Source organism: Chamaea fasciata, unplaced genomic scaffold, assembly GCF_029207755.1.
Source record: "Chamaea fasciata isolate MVZ Bird 193981 ecotype frontalis unplaced genomic scaffold, bChaFas1.0.hap1 SCAF_14, whole genome shotgun sequence".
Lineage (NCBI taxonomy): Eukaryota > Metazoa > Chordata > Aves > Passeriformes > Sylviidae > Chamaea > Chamaea fasciata.
In genome coordinates this window covers 10,547,731-10,574,432 of record NW_027094099.1, presented here as the reverse complement: position 1 = coordinate 10,574,432, position 26,702 = coordinate 10,547,731, and the positions used below count along the sequence as shown (strand labels likewise).

General features: G+C 42.1%; 1 protein-coding gene across 7 annotated transcripts in view; it reads right to left on the bottom strand.

Moving 5' to 3' along the window:
• Positions 1 to 26,702, bottom strand: part of PDE8A (phosphodiesterase 8A) — a 150,084-nt gene that overhangs the window by 103,067 nt on the left and 20,315 nt on the right. For 4 of the 7 annotated variants that reach the window (XR_010723078.1, XR_010723079.1, XR_010723077.1 and 1 more), the window contains exon 1: positions 19,415 to 21,001. The exons of 1 other annotated variant lie outside the window; for it this stretch is intronic. Coding sequence is in view for 1 of the 6 variants with exons in the window: in XM_066196698.1 (XP_066052795.1) it covers positions 19,415 to 19,675 (261 nt within the window). In the remaining 5 variants the exon portion in view is untranslated. Of the gene's footprint in view, positions 1 to 19,414; positions 21,002 to 21,022; positions 21,089 to 26,702 lie in introns of those variants that run through there. 2 more of the 7 variants (XR_010723080.1, XR_010723082.1) reach the window with 2 other exon arrangements.

Here is a 26,702-nt window from a genome sequence, read left to right as displayed (position 1 = left end):
TGAAGTAAAATTCAGACAGAAAACAGCTTGATTGTCAAACCCGAGTGTGTGAAAGAAAGACTGGCTGTTAGGAAAATCACCTTTTGACTTGTAAACTTAGCAAAGTTTTATCAGAAAGAGATGGACCGAGTGCAGAATCTCCTGCTGTCATTTTCACAGTTACTTCTGGAAACACTTCTGCTGAAGGGTTACAACCCTCTGCCCCTTTCCCTTTCTGCCAGCCCTCATCCACCACACACAAGCACAACTGCAGGAGCAAGCTGGAGTGCTGCAGAGCTCTGAGTATTCCTGAGGTATGCCGAGATCATTCTGGATTACTCCAAGAGGTAAGAGATGTAGAAGAAAACATGCAGCTTCCTCTGGAGCTCTGCCCTGCTACACTCCGGGCTCTGCCACTGCCCCCCTGAGAGAAAGATTTTCCCATCTTCACAAGACCTAAAAGTGCAAGCCTAGAAAAACCCCTTACAGACTTGCTGACCTCCTCTAAGATTCCTGCACACTGAACTCCCCAACCCTTGGGATTTGGTCTGCTCCTGACAGGAACTGGAGTCCTTATTGCAGGACTGGGGACCTGCTGTCCCACACTTTGCCAAAGGCAGTCCTCGGTCAGGCTGAGCCGAACAAAAAAAAAGCAGCTCTGTGCTCCTTACTCATCTTGTTAAAGGCTTGATCTCCTCAGCTTTTTGTGAGGGGACCTACACAGCAGGGTGTAGGTGGTGTCAGAGGTAGCTCTGAGTTTACTCGAGGACTGGAAGCACTGGAGCTGCACCACCCTGCACACATCTGAGCTGATGCTCACACAGCTCTCCTACTGCTGCTGCCCAGGCTGACCAGGTCACTCAAAACTAATTCATGTTTTTCTGGGTATTACTGCTCCACATCTGCCCTTCAGATACAGCAGGAGATTTCTTTACTGGATCAGATGAGGAAGAATCAAACTGGGAAAAGCAAATGCCATGAATACAACCCTCTACACCTGGATGTGAGATAAGTGTCTCCTGCCTCTCTGAAAACAAAAAATGTTGCCACTTGGCCCATATTAAAACCTCTTTCTATATCCAGGAAACAGTTTTTTTAATCTCTGCACAGCCTAAGATTGAGCCAAGAACGTGAGTTCAACAACAATCTTTTATGACTTAATCCAAATTTAATAACTTAAACCCTAAATAAATAACCTTTTATTCCCAGGGCATTGAGCCACTCTAAGGTCAGCATTCTGTTTCAAGAGGAGCTGCCAGCCCCCTTATCCATCCTTTAGGGACTACTTTCCAGAATACATGTGGACATTGCCCATTCCAGCAGGGAAGAAAAAACTGTTATGAGAAGATGAAGTCTCAATTTAGACCATATTGCTTGAGACCATGCTTTTGGATATCTTCCTATCAAGATGTACTTCAGGTGATTCCAGCACTTGCCTTAGGAGCCAAGATCTTATCAAAGAAACCCTAAGTTTTTTAATTTTTAACTATGGTTTCTTTTCCAACCACCAGACCTAGCATATCAAGTACTGAGGCTACCCTGAGTTTCAGCTGTGCCAGGACTCCCAAGGCACATCCCCTGGCCAGCAGAGGCCCCAGACAGGAGGGCAGAGGCAGGAAGGAAGCACAGAGGACTGTTCCAGCCAGCATCACACAGGAGCACTGGGAATGCTGTGGTTAACTGGCCACATGGGTTTGTTTCTGAAGGAATATTAGCCAGTGATGTTTTTGCCTAGATATTTTTTCTCATCAGTTGATAACTTCAGTTTGATGGCTTTATTGTTAATTTCCTGGTTTTACAGTAAATATCTGGGACACTGGATACCAGTACTATCATCAGTTCTGCCAGCAGACAAAGAAGTCATCTATTTCTGAGCTAAATTACTTCTAATTGCACACTCAATTCTTGCGCTCTCCTTATGCATAAAGAAGTTCATGTCTTTTTTTTAAAAGTGCATGTCATTACAGGGAGTGAATTGACAGAGAGTTCACTTCCTGACATCACCATCACTGGTTTTTATTTTATTTTTACATTTGTACTGTGTAAGCACTGAAGTGTACAACAGCCCTACAAACAGACAGGAAAATATGAGCCCTGTCCCAGTGAGTTTGCATTCCAAGATGGAATTTCTTGTTAGCACTAATTCTTTCCACTTTCTTGGACTGATTATCAAAAACAATTACAAAGACCTTTACAAACTATGTGTGCTGTCATCTGCTAACACAAATAAGATTTATCATTACTTGGGCTTTTTCCTAAATCCATTTTCCACAATGCAGTATGACCATCTCCTCTCTGCCCTCCCCAGCAACACACTTGGAACAGAAATTATCCAACTGAGCTTAATACACTGAACTCCCAAGCACAGCCAGTCATTCCTGAACATTAGCAACGGCATCTGAAATGCTCAAAATATTGAAACGAAAAACAGTTTTTAGATATTTTATACATATTTGCACTTTTTTTTTTTCAAATATCACATTGATTAAGCTTTTGAATAGCACATTGCTTCAGCAAGATTTGGTATCATTTGTATCCAGAAGAAAAAAAAATACAGAAAAATAAATAACCACAACTCAAGTCACAAAAAAAACCCCAAAAAATAAATAAAAAAAAACCCTCCTATAATTTAGGCAAAGCTAAATAGCTAAATAAAAAATTTTAATCTAAAAACCATGTGCAGTCCTTGCACCACAGTTGCTTATCTGTCACTAAGCAGACAAGCCACACCACGGCCTTGACTGACCATAATACATCATTCAACGTTAACATTTTTCTATTTGACCATCTTATCTTCCTTTATCTCCCTGCCTGAGTGAGGAAACCCACGAGTCACTAAGTAAAATATCATTCCAGATCCCAAAAGTCTTTGCCAAGGCACAATGTGATCAGTCTCAAGGATTTTTCCAAGAGGAATCTGGTGGGTTTAAAATGATGGCTGGAAATACTGAATGCCTTTCCCCAATAACTCTCTTTGTTTATCTGCGCTAGATTTGCTGCTGCTAAGTTTCTTTATGGTAATTTCTAATTCTATGATGCTAACCTCCTCTGGGGAAGGATTGTAAAGTTTAGAAAGACCTACTTACTAGTCCTAAAAATCTACTAAAATCTACTGATTTGACTAAGAGCAGTTAAAATCAAGCAACTGCTTTCTCTAAAGAGAGGCGTATTTCCAAAAAGCAAGGAAGTGCTGACCCAAAAATGTAATTCCCAAGTGTGAAACAACATCATGTGAGTGACATGAAAACAGGCAAGGGACTCCTGATCCCAGGGCATATGATGACAGAGTGGACCACGAAAGACTGAGCTTGCTTAGTTTCTGGTTGGAGGGTGTTTACCCTGAAAATGCAAATGCATGATCTGTGGAACAACATTGTCATGACCTTCAAAAATTTAATAGCCTAACATTTATAGACGGCAACACATTTTGGAAGGATGCTATAAAGAAGGTGAAGAAAATTTAAACAGCAAAAAGTAAAACAGACACGGTAATTAGAGTTCAGGTTTATTTTCCGTGGACTGAACTGGAAGATGATGAAGTGTAACAGAAACAACTGCTAAGAGAGCTCAACAGAGCTTCCCCACAAGACACAAACCTGGGCTCCAGAATGTGGGTACAGAGACAGGGGCAAGAGGCTTCAACTCTTGAGTCTTGCACATGGCTCTGGTTTACCTGCAGAGTATCACTGAAATGAAATATCACCCCACCCTCAATGCCAGCTAGATGAGAGTCAGGTTTCTCATCTGCTGTCACACTACTCAAATGAAAACAAAGAGGACCAGTTTGTAGCCCCAAATCAGAGCAGGGAGCTCCTGGGTGAAGCTCCATAAGCAAAAGAGCTCTTGTGGGCCACCTTTCAGTAATGGTCACCAACTCTGCAAGTGCAAGAAAGAATGGATATTAAAGATATAAAAAAGGAGTTCATTACATTAGAGACACACTGAACATGACTCCATGATAAATATGGGAATTATGGCAGTTATGGGGAGTGTACCTGGAGGAAAAGTAACAATTTCTTTCACTCAGTCCTTGTCCAAAAGAAAGCTGTCATAAAACCAGCTTGAGCTTCAACACTTTGGGAAGACATTGTAAAATTCCTAGTAAGGAGAAAAATCAATTTCCATTTCAGATCAAAGTTCAGTTTGATCACAACTACTCGTGCAGATATTCCCTTTACAAGTATCTGAACTGATATGGTTACAAAATAGGTGAAAAATGTCTAATTTTTATCATGAAATTGTATGAGCATCAGCTGAATCATGTAAGACTAGGAGTCCAAGATTAGTGTCATTCATGACAGTTTCTTTTCACAGTTAAACAACTAAAATCCATGTCCACAAACTTCAGTCAAGCAATTTACCCATCAACTGATTATTTCTATTTTGTGCTATGAAAAACAAAATTCTTTTTCCCCACAATATTACTTTCTGTTAAGCAACACAAGAACACTCCTAAAATTTAACATGTCAGAGTGGAAAACATTTTAAGCATAGAACAGCACTGCAGTTTTGAAAGCTTTATGAAAGATGAAAAAAAAATAATTTTTCTAGTACAGCAGATTAGAAATAAGTTTACTGCATTTTAGCTGAAGTTAGAGAAGAAAAATCCCTGGTTTGTTTATTTGTGTTTGTGTACACATCTACGAAAATACTCCTCCAATATCAGATTGAGTTATAATAACAGCTCTTTAAGGGCTATTGACCTTGGTGCAAATGATTAAGAGTACTCTGTGTGTACTAAATAAAGATTTTCAGGGAGACATCTGTTTACTAGCTATGCCTCTTTGTAAGCAAGATTCTGCCATTTCCAGGATAGTGTCCTATGCCAGAGAGTGGGAAGAAGCTGGACCTTCCTCAAAGACCTTCAGCCAACAGAAGTACTTCGTGTAAAAAAAGCCCTGAAGGGGTTGATATCAGTTTTGTCAGTGAAGGGGACACACACTGTTTGTAACCCCCCAAAATTATAAATATATGGATTTCTGAGCATTAGAAACATGAAAATTGCAGTCAAAGGTAGAACATAGTGGCAAAAAGAAGAAAAGGGGCTGGAGGAAGAAACTTCTGCTATGTGTGACTGAACAAGTTTAATAAAAACTACAGACCACCACAGATGACAAAGTAAGAAGGTTAAGCAAAAACAGGCAGTAAAATCGAAGTTTTGCCACAGAGGCAGCTGTGATGTGACAACATTTCTATCACAAATTGCCACAATTTGGCGTTACAATCAAATTGTCACTAAATCCCACCTGATAATTCAGTATCTTCCATACTTATTATATGTATTATTGTACATACTTGTCCCATACTCAAACATAAATCTGGACTCGTTTCATGAGGTAATTATTAACATTAAGTCGGTTCTAAACAATGCAATTAATTAACTGATACTTCAACTTTTCCTTAATAACCTGAAGTCACAGAATGCAGAGCCACTTACAGCCTGTTCTGAAGAGCAGTGTCCTATAGCAAAAGGCAAACAAACAGCAACAGAGGACAAAGGCCATTAACAATCATTTATTTGTCCTAATTCAAGGACTGTTCCCCCCTCTGTTTGTTCTACTGCCTCATCTAGCCTACAAACTCTTTCTGACAGAAAATATCCATTCTTCCCAAAAGTGTGCAAATACACACATCATGATTTCACACCTCAGCCAAACTATTTCCTGTTAAATCTATCTGTCCAAAAGAGGAAAAATTCCAAAAAAAGCACCAGTGTGGTGGCAGCCCTCAGAGTGCTTCCAGAGGTCCTTGGAGCTCTCACTGCTAGCAATGCTGGCTGTAAAGGCACCATAAAAGCAGGTAAGTGGCTCATAGGCATCAGCTGCCAGAAACTATTACAGTCCAAAGGCTCAACAAGGAGCAAAAGGCTCCATGTGCTCACTTCACTTCCATTTCACTTGCACAGTCCTAAATTCTTGGCACAGGTATAACACAAATGTCCCGGGAAGCCTTCTTATTGCAAATGGAGCTAACATTAGTAAAACTGGTTTTGCTGGTATATTTCATATCAGTTCCTCAGCTGAAACAAGCTATTCTAACAAAAGCATGCTTCCCTCTATCCACTACCACTATATTCATAACAGAGATCTTTTCCAAAATAAAATATAATTACAACCCAAATCCCTCACCGATGTTTCTAATCTAGGTAACATTCCTCATACAGTCCTGTCCTTGACTGTATTAAGACTTCACCTAAACATGTCCTAAGAACAGTTCCACATGTCAAAAAGCACAGGAAAGCTTTCTGTTGTGGAAAAAGTTGTAACATTGTATTTGTACTCTCAAATGGCATAAACTATGCTGTTACAAGCACAGTAGTATCAGTATTGCTGTAATTAGAAGAGGACTTTACCCTACTTTCGCCAGAAAGAAATCTCCAACCTGAAGAACAGAGCATTGCAATAACTGACACTTAAGGTGGGAGGAGATGCCTCAGCAGCCAAGACCCTAAACACTTGTTTCTGTAACATCTGATGTGTCCTTTCAAGGTCATGGGCAGAAGAAGTTTCCAAATGTCTGCAAGAGTATCTACTCTTTCTCCAAGGACAAACTGAAGAAACCCAGCTAACTGAACTGCAGCCTCCACTGACTTCAACAAGTGTTTTAGTAGTGCTCAGACTAAATTTTCGATACTGTTAGGAGTGAAAAGGATTCAAGAGAAAGCACAAAAATAAATATCCATTATTTTATAAAGAAACAGATAACAATTAAAATAATTGCACATGTATGATCATTTATAAAAAAAAGTAAAAAAACTACAGCAGATCTTCAATCAGAATCACACAGGAGCTGCAATCCATTGACTGTTTTAGCGCGCTTATGCTTTTTAACTATCTAAAAATGGAAATAACTATGAAGCTCCCCAACATGCTGGGATAGCTAGGGGCTTTCTTTAAACACTTTGCAAAATAGCACTCTCTCTTACCACATGAGCTCTTAATTTGTCAGTTCAGAAAAGCACACAGCACTTTCCTACAGTGCACAGCTGGGCAGTTCCAGGGCCTGCTTCTTCACACAAAATCTTTGCAAGAAGACTGGTAACTAAACTTGGCTTAATTAAGTTGACAATTTCACAGCTACTTTGAACAGCTCATTAACTGCAGGCTACAGCTTCTTTGCAGCCAAGGCTCCACAATACATCATAGAGTGAACCTGCTGACAGGAGCTACAACTTCCAACCCATGTTTCAAGAGATCAGATTTATTACTGAAGTTCTGCTTCTTCTAAAGCCAGTTCAGCCCTCCTATAAGAGACACTGAAAATACTTTGCTCTGCAGTGCAGTGCTACACATCACTGCAGATAAACTCTGCATGTTAAAGGCAATGCTGTTTTACATGGGCTGCCAGGTTGAGAGTGGTGCTGAGGTGAGGACAAGTGGCTGCGGCGCTGCCACAGTTGAGGGTTTACTAAGTCAGGGGGTTGTATTCTACTTAAATTAACCACCAGCTAATTAGCAAACATCCTGTCCATATGAATTGCCACATTGGGCAATCTGCTCATGTCTGCTCTAGGACAAAAGTATCTGTAGTTATGGCAATCAATTAATCTACATTTAAGAACTTGTGTTTAAGCAAATTACTACTGCTGGCCTCATTTCATTCATTGGTACAGAGATCAAGGTTTCCCAAACCTAACTCAGACTCTTAAGGATATGAAGACCTCTTGCAACACCCAGCAAAAGCACAGGGGCAGTGCTGTAAGCCATAATCCCTTTATCCTGGCAATCCTCTGTTGTGCTTTTTTCTCTACATGATTGTTCTATTGGTTTGCCTTAAAAAATCATTAAACTATTTTGGGATGGGCTAAAGGACCCTCCTTTAGAAGAATCTCTTAGAAATTCTACCTGCTGTCTTGGGATGCCCTGGTGTTAGGAAAGATGACAAAAAAACACCAAGCCCTTCACCCACATCTGTCTCTGCAAAATGGAGAGGAAAAAAGAGAAGAAGAAAAAAAAAAGGTATGATACAAATCCTTGGACCTCACAAACTGGCAGGAAGCAACAGCAGTCAAGCATTTAAAGATTCCCAGGTAATATTTCACATGAGTATTTACCAAGTCTACTGTTACGGGGGTAAGTGGAAACCAGATCCCAAAGTAGTCAAAGTGATTGGCCACAGCCAGGGAAGCTGCTCAGCTTTCAGGTGAGCTCAACACAACTTCACTTCCTTGGTACCTTTGTCCTGGAATGGAACAGCCCTGGCACAGCAACTCCTAACAGGTGGATGCAGCTGGGTACTTCTCTGATCAGTCAGCTGGAATATCAGTCAGCTGGGGAAAAATGTAAGGGACCATTGACCAAAAGCATCAGGTTTCCTGAAGGGGGTTAATAGTTCTTCTTTACAGGTCATCCGTGGAGAAAGGGCAAGAGACTACACGGCCTCACTGCTAAACACACACTTGAGAAAACAACAGACTGAGGAAGACTGTGTCCTTGTTCAAACTGATGATGGGAGAATTTATGAGGTTTCTCAACTTTTTAGGACAAATCACTTTTCCATAACTAGGTAAATCTCCCTGTGGAGACAACAGTGATTTCTGCAACTAAACCATACCTCACAGAGACCTCTGAGCCTTGCAAGTACCGGACCCCACCACTTACACTCTCCACTGGCCTCTGGTCTTGGTTTAATTTCAGAGGGACTGACAGAGCAGCGCATCATATCAGGGAGGCACCTCCTAACCCACAATAAATCCTGTACACCCAATAAAAGGGTGAAAATCACAGCTACCTATTAACACCCACAGCCTGTACTTCCTAGCACAGCTCAAAGGCTCTCAGTAGAAATGAAGGAAAAGATTGCCATTCCCTAATCCTGCACCAGGCCTATTTCATTTCCACAATCCTTAAAATTCTCTGGTTTGCTTAGACTTTGTAAAAAACCAAACAAGGTTACCCCACAAAGCAAAAACTACCCCATGAACAGCGTCCCACAAACTGAGCAGGGCACAGCAGGAGAGAGTTTATCTTGCCCAAAGAGCACAAGAGAGCCTTGTAGGAGCTCTTAGCATCAGAACAGCCAAGATAAAGTTAGCAGAAAACTTCAGAGCTGTGTGACCTCCAAAAAGAAGTTGCTTTCAGTTTAATTGGCAAAATAAGAGATTACAATTTCAGCTTGCTTTTTTTGACAGTCCAGCTACAAATCTCACTGTAAGTAATTCATAGGAGAGCTTAGCTTTTTAGAAAATGTGAACTTCAGCCACACTTCTCCAAAAATTTGGTGCTTGGCAATGTTCCCATGGTCACCCTGTGACCAGAGGCTAAGTCTGAGGATGTGACAAGCCTCTGGACTTCCCACACCTCCCGCCAACCACTGGCAGGACTTGCTCCCCCTGCCCCACTCCCACTCAAACTCTGAGGCTCTGCACTGATACAAGCAAACAAGGAAAAAAAAAACTTCTAACTGGGAAGTGTTGGGGAAAAAAACCTCCAGCTTACAAACAGCGACAGCAGAATAATGCTTCTCAGAAAACTATCATAAGCGAATACATCAGTATTTAGCTCTCGGAACCAAAAGTATAGAATTCCCAACAAAATTTCTTTTTTTATTATTTGCTACCAAACCAGCAAGCTGCCACGACTGCCTGTCCTTCAAGGACAGACAGATACAATCCCTGCCCTTCTCACCAAAGCCAAGGGGGAAAGGGATGGGTCAGCCTCCACACTGAGCAGCTTCATTAGTTCAATGAGTTTTTAGTAGATGAACAAGGATCATAAAAGCTAAATCTCTCTTATCTCCATCTGTCTTTTCCTACCAAGTACCACTGCCAGAGGCAACTGCTTTTTGGATAAAACTTGGCTTCCAACAAGCTACTGCTCTAATACATTCATTTCTAAGAGCTGTAACATGCAATAAATTTTCAGGAAACATAAATCCCTCCTAAAAATTAGGAAGCTGCCTCACAGTAAAATATTCCCTGCTTTGGAAGAGACACAATGTGACATTATCTGCTGAGGGAAGAAGTGTCATTGGTAGGCTTAGGGGCTGTGAGTGACAGCAGTGCCACAAAACACGAGCTGGGTGTTCTCCTGACAGATCTCAGCTCCACAGCATTGCACAGCAAGGAACAAGACCACAACCTCCAGAACTGAGGACATGCCAATAACATCACTAATTGACGGGATGAGCAGAAGAGCCCTTTCATCTGAAATTCTGCAGAAAGTAGACCCATTCCTGCCAAAGACAAAAAGGAAAACCCCAAATACTAAGAAAAGGAAAAAGCAGCATCAATGGAAGCATGAAGCAGTACCTGAGTTCACAGGACTTCTTCTTCCTTTTGTTAATAAAACAAAAGCTGTTTGGGTTTGCAAAACTTCTTCTGCCTGGCTTTGACATGTTTCATTCCTCTAAAATACCAATTTTACTCTCAGATTTTTTTCATCTGGAGGACAATCTGACCTATATATGAAAAAAAAAAAAAAAACCAAACTACCCTGGTCATGAAGTCCTCTTCAGAATGCAAGTCCATATTTGGTCTCAATTCATGTCCCCTACTTTCTTCTAAACTCTTTCATTGTTTGTTCATGGTCCCTGCAACAGTATCTGCAGAAACAAATACATCAACCATTCACATCGGTGGTGTTGCCGCGATAAGTATGTGCTAACACTGGTTTGGAAATTAATTCTCCCTTCACAAATTCCCCTCAAGAGTACAATTTGTCATTGCACTCATCACCCAAGTTTTAAGGACATAGAACTAAAATATCGGTATCATATTACCTGCCAAAATAGTGAAAAATGAAAAGTAAATCAGTATGTTCAGACTAAAGCCAGAAGAGGAACATGAAGAACTCTTCTCAGTTTTGTACCTTCAAGTATCTCCCTCACATCTCTCTCCAAAGCATACTCAGCTGAGGGCTGGTGGAGACAAAGCCCTGCACACACAAGCACAGCTTGGTCTGAGCGCAGCCCTTGTGTCCCTGGGTACATGGGGGCCCTGATCCTGCGTGACACACAATTAACACCAGGCAGCCAAGTGGAAACAGACAGCAAGTTGGCCAGGCAGGCACACACTATCCAGGGGAAGTCTGGATCACCACTGCTTCACTGCTTACAGAATGATCCTCCGATGCAAGTGAAGAACAACACAGGTACAAATACATGCGGAAAAAATCCTTCAGAATGCTTAGAACTTGAAGGTTTTAACTTCGAGAGTCATCACTCTCAAAGTTACTCTAAAGCCACAGCCACAATTTCTGAGCCCAAAGATCTTAACAAGGTTGAAACAGTGTCATTTTAGTAAGAATTTGGCCCACTAATAAATCTCTCCGGTATTTGAGAATAATACTTTGCTTCAGTTTGAAGAATAAAAAGCAGGGATCTTGCCAGCAATCCCAGCACCATCCACACACTTCAGTACAAACTCTGGATTCCAGTATTTATAGACCTACATTCTGATACTCATCCTATGATGAAATATTTGAGTTAAAGCTCATGTAAAAGTGCAGTTTTTACCTGGCAGTTAAACTGTGTGCAGAACACATCACTTCTGCTTCAAGTTACCAGAGTACTAGGTGTGGCTGTCCTCAACCATTTGTGGAACTTCTCACCAAACTTACGAAAAGTTATGAAGGAAGAAAGAAAAAAACCAAAAAAAAAAACCCAAAAAATAAAAACAAAAAAAAACCCAAAAAACTAAAAATTGGAAGGAAGAGCAGACAGTACTCCAAAAAGAACATATATCTGCAAACTAATCATCTCAGGTGAACACTGATCTTGACCTACCTACATATCCCACAGATATGTTTGTGCATTTAAACCTGGAATTAAAACCTCAGCTCAGTGTCAGAAAAGTCACAACCCTGATAATTCAGTGTGAATGAGAAACATCTTTCTGATGATGCAAAAGTGTAGCTATGCCTAAATACAGGAAGATTGCATTCAATGCAGATCAAGGTTCTTTTGTTGTGCTTTAACTAACAAATCAGCATAGGGATTTTTCAAGCAAGATTCTTATAAAGAAAGTTTACTTTGCCGATCACTTACTGAGGTTGTTTTTCTGATTAAATTTTATTAGAGACAACAGAACCTCCAACTCAAAGACAGAATGGGATAGTAAATGTGTAACTTTAAAAATAAGTTGTCTTTTAGTGGCAAGTAAGATGGGGCCTCCTAAGGTTTCCACCACATCCCAGCAGGGTGCTAAAGGTCACTGCTAACTCAAAATGAAAACAATGGGAAGTAAAGGATGCCATTCTCTCATATTTGTCCAGTGATTCTGTGTTTTCTTTGTATGGATTTACTTAGGAAACTGGGAAGTATAAAACACAATGAAAAGATTTCAATGTCACCATTTTCCTTGTAACAAGACCAATAATCTGTTCATGTCACTGTATCAAATGCTTGATTTACAAAGCAAAATACATCTTCCGTGAAAAACGCATATAAAATGTTTGGTTTTCTATGCAACTTTCAAATTAACACGCAAAATAATCCTGGTTTTGCCAAAAAAAGTGAGCTCTCATTTCCAACAAAGAAAAAGACACATCTTAAATATGTTAAAATATTATTTAACAAACAGATTAATACATATCCTGATTTTAAAAAATCCTTGGAATAGTATCAGTTTAGTTTGCTCAGAAATGAAAGATTCATCTGGCCAACAAAGAGATCTTCTTTACACCAACAAAAATATGTTATCCTAATTTCTTGGGATCTAGTGCTCAAAAATTGTCTATCAGATAATGAAGTGGCAGAACCAAAAACCACATTTCCTCCCACTCCAAGCAAGGGTAGGAATTCTTATTTGAGTCCCTCATGCTGGAATCAGTTTTTTTCATGAGCAACATTTTATTCCCAAAACTGTTTTTAAATCTTGAATATTCCTTTTCCATTCCAAACTCTTCTGCTATGCAAGAACATTAACTCTCTACATATATCTGCAGACTACCTTTGAACATTTAAAACACTATCAAAACCCATCTCAAATTACCTTGTCTACCACATTCAAAACAGATATAACCTAATTTATGTCAACACATTTCCATGTCATAAAGCAGGTTCTAGCTCTCTTCCTTTCTTCTGGAACCAAGCCATGCATGTGGGAGCTGGCTTACAGAATACTAAGCCTTTTACTTGATGTAGAGTGACAGAGTTACAGATTTTATAAGAAAGTGAAAAAAAGGGCCTGGGAGTTTGATTTGAGGCCAACAGCACAACCCATAGCAAAAGAGAAGGATCTGGAAGAATGCACAAATTAGAGACTCTGCTGTTTAATTTCACAGCATGTGTAACACCATCACTTATTACATTTTTGCCCCTAAAAGGGGTATCAAGAAAGAACCTAAAAGGAACTGAATGATGAAATCTTTTTGCAAAGCAGAGGACTTTAACATCACTTCCTTGGTGCCTTTGAAAACTTAAAAATCTGACTCTGGGCAATAAAACTATTTAGTATGTCATGTACATTAAAGCTATTCAATTTGTATCTTGTCATCCTGTGCCAGTTTAAATTACAGTTAAATGATGATACCTAATTATTTTACCCAAAGAACAGATAGCAATGTGTAGAATGCCAAGGGGCCAAGGAAATTCCTACTGAACTTCCACTGGATGAATGGATCTTATATATAAAAACACTGAAATTCACATGGAAAACTGAGCTTGGGACATGAATGAAAACATGCTCTGTGTGCAGCCTTGGAAACATTGCTAACAATGTTTTAATACCATCCATGGCTGGTAAAGCAGTTTACAGTGTAGGCATATTATAGCCATACACGCCACCAAAACAGAGCACAATGCTAAATTAAATTGTTCTCCTACGTGTGCAGGTGCTTCTGTGACTCCCTGATAAAAAAACAACTTATGTAAATCTTGTATAGAAACTATTTCACCTTGAGGCTAGTCTGCCCATTATCATACTTGCTTTAAGTTTCTTTCACTTTTTTGCTGAGACCTAATAAAAGCTTTAGCTGTCCATATCTCAAAATACTTATTTCTTCTTTGAGGACTCATTTGAAAGTCAGTTGAGATTTCAACTTCTCAAAAAGTGTAATATTTTCAGCGTATAGTTACTATTGCTGAAGTAACCCAATTCTGGAGTCCTTTCTCAATGTGACAGCCAAGAGAGGTGAACAAATGTTCATACAATAACTAAAACAAAACAGCTATTTATCACTGTTGGTGGTGGCGACTGCTGGATAAAACAATTTCAATGGATGATAAAAATAATTCTCATTCAAATACCTCTCCCTTTCTTGATGTGGACATTTACTTGAACATGAGGAACAAATATGAAAATATGCATGTAAAATGGAAAGCAAAAGAGTTTCCAAACAGTATTTTTTCTTATATTCAAATGAACCAGGAACAACTTTCTTAGCAAGACATTCTCCATTGTCATATAGTTTGTAAGCAGCCTCTAATCTACCATTCATTGAATGAGAAGTATTTGCAAGCCCATGTAACCATGTATCTTTAATTCATACTTAGCATTTTGGATGTAAAATCTGAATTGCGGGTATCTTAAATGACAAGGCAAAGCTGTTAACTTGCATTGGAATTTCACACCAAGTGTGATATTGGGAATGGTAGAAACTCATTAATACATCACCTCCTGTTATTCTGAGTGGCTTATAAGTACATTCTACAAATAGAAAATTTCTCACTGTAGGTGTACTTACACTTCAATCTGAGCCATACAATTAAGAATATAAAAGGTACAACACAGTAAGAAAAATATCTAGAACTGCAGAAATAAAGGCTTGGTTTTAATACTTCCTCTATCAGCAGATTCAGGTGGCAGAAAAGGAAAAGCTTAGTACTTAACTACATAAAAAGGGCCAGGGAAAAGGCACAGAGCGAGTTCAGACAGCAGCATTGAGGAACAACAGGAAAGGCACAAGAATTTTCAGCTGGAAGGAGTTTCAGTGAAGTGTTTTTTATCAACAGTAAATACTCCAAAAATTCAGGATCTAACCTTGCTCATCTCAGTCACACCAAGAATTGTCCTCAGATGCAGTGACACATTTTGCATGAGTTGGTTTGCAAGAAGAGATACCAATAATAATGCTTTAAAAATTGAAAACACAGCTTATGCTTTGTAGCGTAGCCATCTATATACTGTGAGTGATTTATTGCTTGGGTTTTTTCCAATTTACATAACAAACAACAGGAAATTTAAAAAGATAAAAATTAAACCTAAATATGAGCCCAGATTACATGTTACTACAGCACTTCACTTCATACAATTTAAAAATTAGATTCCCATCTTCTGGAGAAAGGGTTCATGCCTTATAACAACAGCATAAAAACTATCAGTCTGAGAAGTCGGGAGCCCTAAAGACTGAGAAAAGTTCATGTATCTCAGCGTGGGAAGGATCCTCTCAGTGGAAGCAGGGATCTCTGTACAGAAGAGCTGACGTCAGTGGAAGTGGGAGGGAAATGGTGATGGGAAGTTTGTCGGGGGAAATGATTGAGGACAGTTTCAGTGGGAACAGGGAGGATTCAAGAAAGGGTGGATGGCCTCAGTGGAAGCATGGACAGAAAGTGTGGGAGTATCAAAGGGAGGGAGTGCTGGTGTGTTCCAAGGGAAAGGAATTACCAGACAGGGAGGAAAAGAGCAGACAGCTTAATGGACTAAATAACGTGCTGTTAACTGCTGAAATGAGATCCCCTTCAGCACTGCAGGTGCCATATAGCATACAGCCTATGCAGAATCATGCAACATGGGTTTGCAGCGACGGCAAAATTCACAGGCAATTTCAGGGTTTGAATGCAGAAAACTTACTGGCTGTAGGGGCATGGATTTAAACTGGCTGCCCCACGTCAGCTGATAAACCAAAATACTATTTCACATTTGGTCGTTCTGACTTGGGAGTAATTTCAAACAAAGGAAGTTTGGGCTTACTCTCTGATCTCCTTGCACCCAAATGCAGATATTTCTGTATGAAATGTACCCGACAGGGAGAGTTACTCAAGGAGAGAGGAAGGAAATCTTACATACGTAAAAGAATGACAGAGCAAAATCAAGGTGCTACAGTGTATATTAATACACTGGAGAAGAGCCACGCACACACAGGATGCTGGGATAGCAAATGATTATGAATATCCAAGCCAATTTTAAATAAACGCCCATGAAATCCTTATGCCTTTCAGCATTTATTCCATGTATGTTATAGATTAAACAGTTATTATTCTAACAGTGTTTAAGCAGGTTTCTATAAATCCAAGTACCTTTATCACAAATCCAACTAAAAAAAATCTCAAAATCGTAACTAATATATATGAAAAGGACAGACTGTCAAAATTTTGAGTCCACTTTCTTGAGATTTTCAGAGTTAAAACAAAAATCAGGGAAACTCCTCTTTGCAACAGTACTGGTTAAGTGTAATTTGATATTCTTTATGTAGCACTAGATAATCAAACCCCAGTCCTTGGATCCAAGTCCTGCTCATCTTTCACTAGCACAGGATTTAATCTGCAGAGGCAATACATTGAAAATTAAGGGAAGAGTTTCCATGGCTGGTTCACTGTTTAAATATGGCACTTATTCCAAGATGCTCATAATTTTCAAATAAAAGCCACATATGAAGATACTAATGAAGGAGGGAGAGCCAGGTGCCATGACCTAAAAGAGGTCTTCCATAGCTAACATACTGTCACCATATTCATACACAACAGAAACAGCTATTACAGCATTTACCTCTGCATGCACACACTTTTAGGATTATTCTCCAAATTTGAGTGGATTAACTTAAGGTTCCCCATACTAGAAAAGAACACATCACTTTTTTTAGGTACAGTTTAAAAATTGATGCATATCACAAAATACAGTATGCTCACACCACCCATCCAGAAAATGATCCTCTGCTACTTGACCAGGAGAAAGATATAACAAGACATTAACACAAAACCAGAGTTAAGTCAGGGGTTAATTAATAGTGGACATAATGCCATTTTACAAGTAACATGGGATTTTTTTTCCTTTTTATTGCATTTTCTGACTTGAAAAATGGGCACTGTAGCTAGCAAACAGATTCAGTAAATATTATTGCACTATGTATTACACATGTTTTAATAATGTTGACACTAATGCCAGCCAAAGTGAAAACATGAAATTTACACACAGGCCAAGTTTTTTTCATAGCTCTAACACAGCATTCTGTTGGCTTTAATCTGAGAATATACAACAATTTAAAACGCCCTGAAACCAAGTGAAAATGTCATTCAGGCAGATTACTGGCGATTCACACAAATCCTGGGTGACACCAGCAGTGCCCAAAGGACACCAGTTTTGTAGCATTTCATGTTTGTGCGAAGGAATCCCCAGGGCCATAAAGAGTGTATGACACACACCAAGAAATAGCAATGGTTCTTAGTAGCACCCTAACTCCTACAGTTCTTCCTTAAATCAAAAATCCTTTTAATTACAAAACAGCACAACATCCTGCTCAATGCTCCTTTTGCCTTCAGGAATTTCAGGCTCCTGCACATTGTTTTCAAGTATCTCACACTTTCTTTCTTTCTTTCCAAACAACTTCACTGAGCTGTGAAAACTGCTCTGCAGTGATCCCTCACTCCGGCACAATCTCTGAGGCAGCACAGTTATCTAGCACTCTAAGAACTGCAAATCTGATCGTACTACACACGCTAATGATAAAAGCAGAGAAAGAAATGCCACGCTGCCTGACAGCTCTAAAGACTCTTACAGGATTTCACACGTGAAAATAATGTAGAAGTGATGTGTCCAACACATTTTGTATTCAACTGATCACAAACAGAACTCCATTTTCATTTCTCAAAACCCATCTTTCACAGAACTGTGCTAAAGAGTGATGACAAGGGCAGAAAATGTGACTGAGTGATAAAAATCTGAGTGACTGTCAGTGAGATGACAGTATGCATACAAACCAACAGCAACCTATAGTGTCTGGCTGAATTATCCAAACCTAGTAACAAGAATTTGTACTAAGTTCTTGAAGGTGAACAACAAAATTTAACAAAATTAAGACTGCTGCCCACACATGCTTCTGGAAACAAGTTTAAGGGATCTTTCCCCTTAAACAATTACACACAAGACAAATTCACAGAACAAAATTTTTAATATACTATTTTTGATTTAGGTTTTGTAACATACAATCATAATCACTATTAAAAATTCAGCTAGCAAAACAATTTGTCAGGACTTTGATGACAACTTCAGCTTCCTCAGTGTGGCTGCTGCATTAAACATGCCGTGAGCACCTCTATCGCGTGTGAAGAGGGCCCTAAAGTTCATTTCCTGTGCAGTGTTGTTAACACAAAAATTCAGTTTAGTACACCACCATTCAGCTTCATGTTCTGCGCTAAGTATTGTTAATTCCTCCCCAGCTCACTACTCTCAAAGTATCTGCTACTTTTCTAGACTTTTTCAAACTATGAAACTTATTGAACTATGAACAAAGATTATTAAATCTGAGAGAAAACAATCAAAGAAAATCACCCACATAACTGAAGTAAATTATTCCAGGTCAATACTCTAGAAGTCATCTTAATAAGCAAGTTAAAACCCTAAGAAAACAAAGTCATTAGAGTTTCTGTTAGTCTGCAAAACACTTGACATTCAGCTAGATCTCACTTGCATATCAAGCCTGTATCTTATATTTACAGCGTGTGTATCTCAGTTCTTATCACAGCAACCAGAACAGATCAGTCATGTTATATAATATCCCTAGGGCTGCTACAATGTGATTTTTCTTACATTTGCAACTACTCATTTTTACAAAATAAAAGTAGTTTCCAAAAAAAAGCAAAGATGTAATCCAAGCCTATAACATTAGGAGCTAAAGTACAACCCATAAATAAACAGTCCATCGATAAAAAGCAAACAGACAAGCAAGCACTCCACACCACTGTCTCACTTCCAAGAAAATAATCACAAATCACTTTTTTTTTTCAGTATGTGTCTGTCAACTCCATGTAGTCTTGTGTCGTACCTCTACTCAAAAGTATGGGCGCAAACACATGGGAAAAAAATTGCAAAAAATACCCTATTTGCAGCAACAGACAAGGTCAACAAGTTGTCTCCCTTCAACTTTCCAAATGGAAGAGGTATGCAGAGTGATCAGCCCAGCTCGCAGATCGCTTCAGACCGCGATCTGCCCGTTTCCAGAGGGGACGAGCACAAACGGCCCCGCGGGACGAGCCAGCACACACCGGGGCTCAGCGCATCCCCCCTGCACGGCGCGGGCGGAGGGACCCCCGGCTCGAACGATCGACGAGGACAATTAACACCGCTGTCCTCCCCAGAATTAGGAAAACTCATTCTGTGGAATGGAGAAAGAGGCTTGGGTATCCCCACAAAGTCGCCAAGACACTGATTAGTTCATAAACGAAAGTAAAGCCCAAGCCAGGAAAAGCTCCCGCACAACTGCAGGGAGACTCCTTGGGCTCGACCGCTACAGCCAACTCCTGTTCTGAGAGAAACAGTGCTCGTGTTTAGCACCCTTTTTACCTTAACATTGGGTCTGCCGGTCTGGGCCTCTGCCTCCATGCTCTGGCTGTTCTCCCTCTTGTCTTTCTTAGAGGAATTAGTCCTCGCCTCATAAGTGGATGTGTTGTAGCATTTAATGAATAATCCTGGGACGGGGTTGCCTTGCTGCTGTTGAGACATGGTTGTGTTGGTCTGGTGAGGGAAATTGTACTCCTCAGACTCATTGCTACTGTGACAGATCACTCTGCTGTCAGAGAGGTTGGTGCTTGGAACACAGCCCATGCTTTGTGGCCACCTGGGGAATACTTCTAAATTGTATATATATACGTGTATATATATATGTATATATATATATATATCTTTCCTTCCCGTTGATATTTTCCCCCTGCTTAATTTTTTTTGTTAACAGGTTGAATCTCTCTCCTGCGTCTCCGCTACACTCTGAAGCATTGCCATCGGTCCCTTCTACACCACCAGAAACGTGTCTGTTCTCGTCCTCCAGGAAACAGGTCCTTTAGCTCAATCTCAGCAGTGGGCTGGGGAGCTGGAGGGGAGGGAAGGGGGGAAATCAAGAACCGGTCGACTTCGTATTTTCACAGATTATTATTAATTTTTCTAAGCCATCTGAGAATCTTGGTAAGGTTTTCTCTCCTTCTTGTAAAAGCAGGAAAAAAAAAAAAAGAGAAAAGGGGAAAAAATCAAAAGCAAAAATAACAAAAACACCCCAAGCCCCAAACAATACACACCCCGGCTTCGGCTCGGCGCTCAGAGCGGCCGGGGGCACGGCACCATCTCCTCCCCTGAGCCCGGAGCACGGCGCATTTTCCACCCGGGCTTGCTCCGCGTTACCGATTAACCCGGGACCGGGCCGGGGGCCGCTCCCCACCTCCGCGTCCGCGCTCCCGCCGAGCAGCGCTCACTCCTCACGGTCCCACTCGGCGCTGCGCTGTACCGGGGGTGCGCTTTGGGGTGCGCTTTGGGGCGCGCTTTGGGGCCAAAAAAACCCACAAAAATCAACTATTTATTAAAAAATAACAGCGAAGAGCGAATCCCGCCCGGCCGCCCCGGGGAGCCGGCTGCGCTCCTCACGCCGCGCTGGGCACGTCCCGCGCCGCCTCGGTCGCGGGCGGGCGGGCGGCCGCCGCGGGGGTGACATTCAGGTTCCCGTCGTCGGAAGGAAGGAAGAGCCCCCCGTCAGGCGGCAGCGGGGCTCTCCGGCCGCCGCAGCGGCATCCCGGCTCAGCGCCGCGGGGCAGGGGCGGGCCGGGCCGCGGGGAGCCCCCTCGGGGAATCGGGCACGGCCCGGAGGGCTTCCCTCAGCCGCGGGGGCAGCCGACGCGGCGGGCGGACGCATCAAAGGGCCTCCATGATGCGGCTGGTTTTTTGGGCAGACAAGTGATGCGAAACGGCGAGAGGGGAAAAATTAAAATTTGAGGGGAAAAAAAAGAAAAAAAAAGGGCGAGAAAAATTCAAAAGAGCGAGAAGTAGAAGAAAAACGATCCTAGCGTCCCATCCCGGCGGCAAGGGCTGCAGCGGCGAGAGCTCTGGTTCCCGGGGCCGTGGTGTCTGCATCCCTCAGCAGGGAAATGCCTGGCTCCCCGCAGCCGCCGTCCCTCGCGCCGCGCTCACCTTGTTATTATTGATGTTCCTCGGCGGCGGCGGCGGCGGCCGCGGCCCCTCCGCCGCCCCGCCCGGCCCGCCCCGCCCCGCGGCTCCCCCCGCGCTGCCCCGGCTCCCGGCCCCGGCTCCCGGCCGAGCCAATGCAGCGCCCGGCGGCGCTGACCTCCGGCCCGCGCTGGCGTCAATGCAGATCAGCGGCCGCGGCCAATGCCGCGCCAGCCCCGCCCGAGCCCGCGGCCCCGCACCGCCGCTCGCAGCCGCACCGCTGCGGGGCCCGCTCCCGCTCAGGGCGCGGGGTAACCCCGCGACGCCGCCTCGGGGAGCCGGCAAGCGGCCGCTCCGTGAGACACCTGGTGCCCTTCTTCAGAAACCGGACAACGGGCTCGGTTGTTGCTTCCCATCGTTTTCCTTTTCGACTCTGCCCGTGCCAATTTCTTTGAAAATATTTTTGAAAGCACAGCCTGTGAAAAGGGAAGATGGTGCTATGGGTGGAGCCAGGCCCCGGGGCTTGGGAAATCAACTGCAGGGAGACTTTTCCTGGAATATGTATGTAAAATAAACCCTTTCTCTTTCTGTGTCATGCGAAAGTAACTATGCTTCCTTATGCTATAGAGGTGCTGGGAGACTAGATGTCTGTATGTACTGTAAGAGAAAACACGCTGTATTTAAAGCCCTTTTAGACACCATGCCCAAGGCAAGACAAGTTACTGCCATAGACAATTCGTGTTCCAGAAGTATCAGCCCAAGTGTAGCCCAGCTTCAACAACAGAGCTATAACACCATACTCTACCACAGACCACACACCACCCAACGGCATCCTCACATGCCTTTCCCCTTTTTCACTGTGTCATTTGTAGCTTCTGCCGCCTTTATTCTCAATGACTCACAGAGGTGCTTCTCCAAGGTCCTGCCTGTTTTTGCTAGCTGAGGAACAGCTCAGAGGCAACAGCAGTTTAGGGAAAGCCCAACCAAACTTTAGATTTAGGAGCATGGTGAAAACCAAATATCAGAGACATGACTTCTATCAACAAGCGCCAGCATCTGAAGAGGGAAAAATGATGTGCTACATGAGGAAACTATTTAACTTACTCCAGTTTCACGCCATGAACACTTCCATGATCCCCTGGCAAAATCATTGTGTTTTGGAAGAATCCAATTCAGCAGGAGAACTTCTCTGCATTCAGGACAGCCACACTTTTAACAGTACCTTAACTACATGACAAATGCCATCAGGTCATAATTAAAAGCAAAACATGCAGGTAAGTGCTGACTATGGACAAGAAGAATGGCAAGAAGCAGCTTTTCACTTATATATGTAACAGCATCAGTTGATCCAGATGAGAGCACCTTGTAAAGTTGAGAGATGCAAAGCCAAATGTCAGTGCTTTTGAGAAATGTGGTTTTCTTAGGATAACCACAGTACTTGCGATGCAGAAATGCTTTTATTTACTTCTCATAATTGCTAGCATTAAAGGCTGGAAAATCAAGTCTTTCCTTCCCCAATGTTTCTGCTACTGGGCAGTTTCGAGTATAAGCAATAGTCACATAAACTTCATCCACCCCATTAGTTTAGCTGATCTATACACCCTGTTAGAACCAGAAAAAGAAGTCAGCTTCCTGTGCCCTCTCATCACTTTGGACACCCACTTAACATAAGCATTTAACAACAAACAAAGGGAAAGGCTTAACATACCCATTTGAAGCGGTGGGCACCGTTTGGAGATGGATCTCATCCTCATTCTTTCCTTTACATTAAACATTATTTACTAGATGCCATTAAAAAGAACACACATGTGCAGCTAGAAAAAAAAACTGGAAGAAGAGAATGCTACAATTCCTACTTGTGTCATTAAGCATAAATGCAGGCTCCCTTCCTCAGCCCTAATGGATCTGTCAGCAAAACTGCTATTGCACTTTATTTCTGGTGGCACTGGAGGAGTCAGAGACAGCAAAACTTCATTTTCAGAGCTGCACATTCAGTTTGCAGTGCTGACACCTAGAGTTAAGCTTTCTACTTTGTAAAATAAATGGGTCTGGTTTGCAGGTACAGAGAGATGAAATGTACAAATCATGGTGTCATTTAAAAAAAATCAATATCAGAAAAAGTCTGCTTTCCACTTTGAATGCAAACAAATTCCCACTCAACTAATACAAAAATATATGTAAATGACAGGCAAATACTGGGAGGAGGGGAGAACGCTTTGTTTGGCAACAGCATGGCAAAACAAGGAAAATGTACATGCAGATATGATGTGCATGAACACTTTGCTCTTCTAAAGTTTTTCCACAACTGTCCATTGGCAGGTTATTACTGTTTATTTCTACAGCCTAACTTAATGAAAAAAACCAAACCAAATCCATTTGCAAGATTTTTCAGATGAGAACTCAGTGCCTTGAATGGGAGGGTGAGATGAGACTGAATAATCCCTTAGTAGTTTAATAAAAGCCATTGAAAAATCACTGGAGTTATCATTACACTGATAAAATTTCAACTAAAGACACAGAATTGCTCTTCAAACATACTGGCACTGGAATTGTCTTGTTTCTCTACAATTTGGAAACACTGATGCTGGGGTTTATTAGATACAAAAGTACAGTTGAAAGTATAGATTTACACAGAACCTAGAATCAGAGAGAAGGAGTGAAAACATCAAAATTGTTGCCAATGGTAGTAATTTGTCACTGCACTGTATGAAGTGTGTGGATAAAGAGCCTTGTTCACACTTATTGCTGAAGTGTAGCTCAGGAAATGGTGGGCCCTATTATTTAAAAAAAAAAAGAAATCATGCAAAATAGCAGAGGAAACCTAGGAGTGTAGACACCAGCAGATTAGGGCTGTGGGGGAAGTGCAAGGTCAGTACAGAGTCAGTAAGGGAAAGGTCAGAAGAGAACTAGCTCTAGGAGACAGCTGGGGGAATGAGAAAGGTTTTTTATGGAGAATAAGGTTGAATTTCATTCAGGATTGTAGAATAAGAGAGAATGCTAGGAAAGAGCTTGGAATTATTATCAGCTTCATCTGCAGACAAGTGGGTGTTGGGGAAGATCAAAGCATTTAGAGAACAAATACATAAGTGTCAAAATTTAAAAGGATTGAAAAGACACTATTCAGCCACATCCTCATCCTTCTCACTGAGAAATTTTACATTAGATCCTGCATGTTTTTGACAAAAGACTGAACAACACACTGCCCCCCCAGATATCCCCCATATCTGTTATCTCCCCCCAAATTTCCATAAGCAAAACCACTTCCCTTGATGTATCAGCAGTGTCCATCCATTTCACACAGACCTTGACCAATTCCCATTGCACATTTTATGAGTTCATGCATGAGCACTGGGACAGTTCACTCCTGTCCAGTTACACAAAGATGCAGGCAAAGGCCCAGAGCAAAAATTTGTTGCCAAAATCCAGTTCTGGTAATACTTCAGTACCCGAGCTACAGGCAGGCAGAATTATGCAGAAGGAATGATGGACTAACATCTGCATGAACAACAAATATCAGTGTCGTCTGGAAAAGTGTCTGTCCAGCAAAAGCAGAGGGAGCATGACTGCAGTCCTGTGAGCACAGACAGCAGTCTTGGTAAGAGATTACTCTATGTGGTTTTAATTGCTTCTCCCCCTAAGTCAGCTGTATGTTCCAATTGTGTCTTTGGCCTTCTGAAAAGTTCGGCAATTCTGTTGGTCTCTAGACCAGTGAAGGAGGTAGTGGGAGGAAGGAGGAGAAGGAACTGTGGAAAATGTGCCAGCACGCAAACAGCTGAATGGACTGTACAACACTAACTACTGACACGTGCAAGCTGTGACAGAATGTGTCTCTCCATCCCAAGATATTCTAGAAGAGGAAACAAGGACCATGTGCTGCCTCAGCCACAGGTGAGTATCAGCATTACACTCCACGAGGGTACATCTGCTTGTTTGTGTATAAGCATTAGGTATCATGGAACAGCATGTTTTCAGGTGACACAAGAGTAAAATTTGTCCTGAGACAGCTCATCTCCAGCTCCTGGAATGTACAGAAGTACAATGAGTTAGTTTGTTTTCTGCACTACTTTCCTGATGTCCTGAAAAGCCCCAAAGCAGCTGAGAGCAGACCGTCCTGATGTCCTGGCAGGCTGTCCAGCTGCTGCTGTTGTGTAATTGCAATTGCAGAACACAGACAGTTGTCTGTACCACTTGGAAATCAGAGCCTTCAAGGCAGTCTAAGTCAGCAACTTTTTCAATTCTAGCACTAAAGACATTCAAATCTCAGGCTCAGATACTTCATGTATGTACAGGCTTCATCATCATAACTAGTGTCAGAACAGCTTTTGTAGCTGTAGTTTACACATCACACTCAGCACTGCTCAGTGATCAGCAAGATAGACACACTATTTCTAGGAGATGAATGTACCCCCTTCTCCACTGTACCTTCTTTCCACTTTGACTACCTTCTTTGCTTTTTGTCCATCTGTCCAATGCTTCTCAAGTTTCTCAGCATTATACTTTCTCCACTTTGTTTTTAGTAGACTCTCCCCAAACTGCCCAGGAGCAGATGCAGAGTGAAAGTGAGCAGATCTCTGCCACTCAACTTTAATGACTGGGCACAGGCCTTCAGATGCAGCTGCTCTCCCTCCCAGTCCTGCCTTTCCGCAGTGTCTACTGCTCACCCCTAACCCTATCTGTCCAGTGCTTGGAGCCCTACACAGCCCAGGGACTGCAACAGCTATGGGATGCAGGAGGCTGCCCTGCCTCACCCAGCTGCTCCAGCTCTGCCAGCTGCACAGCCCAGCGGGAAGGAGGAGCAGCAGGAGGGGGCCCTGCTGCCAAAGCAGCCTCCAACAGCTCCTACTGCCTGGCCTCGCCTTGAGTTGACCAAAAGTTTGTGGGGAAGGGAGGAACAAAGCACTGCCATCCCCATGCACTCCCCTATAATTACCCTGTGCTTCACAAGCAGTATTATCTGTCTGGATACACAGTGCCATGCAGCCAGCTGTGACCATAGAGAATTAGCTGTTCCCCTCTTGGAGAATTTCCCCTTCTCTCTTCCTAAGTATTTTTAAGCCAACTTACATTTATTTAGCATGCAACCTTTTCAGTTTGTGATTTACTAAACCAAGGATGACAATTGGTCCTTTTAGGTGGAGTGGTATACCAAATTCTTACACCCTACAAGTGCCTGTTGTCCTTCTGCTTCTAGGGGCACTGTATCCTTTTCTTAGCTAGTCAGCCTCAGCCAGGCTCAGCCCAAGAGTGACCACAGCCTCAGGACCCTTCAGACTCCTGAATTGGTTCCCAATGCCACAACCCCCTATTTTATATTGTGGCCTGCCCGGATCCAAGAAGAGAAAACAAAACAAATCAGTAAAAGAAACAAGCAACTTGTGTCCTCCATCAGTAAGTCAGTTTTCTTTGGTCATCAGAGCTAGAAGGATAAGCTCTTAGTCTTTGTTGTCTACCCCAGCAACTAAAAGATCAGTTCAGGCTAATGAGGGAATACTCATTCAAGACAGGCTCTCAAATCCACAGACACCTTGCCCCCGAGTCTCTCCTGGGATCCCACTGTCTCCTGCCCAGCAGCCACTTTCTTGTTTGCTCCTGGTTAACCAGCAGTGCTAGTGGCCAGCAGCCTGCCTTCCTGGGCCCATCCTTAACCCTTCCCAAGGGCAGACAGAGTAAAAATTATACAGAGAACAACAAACTATGGAGCTAG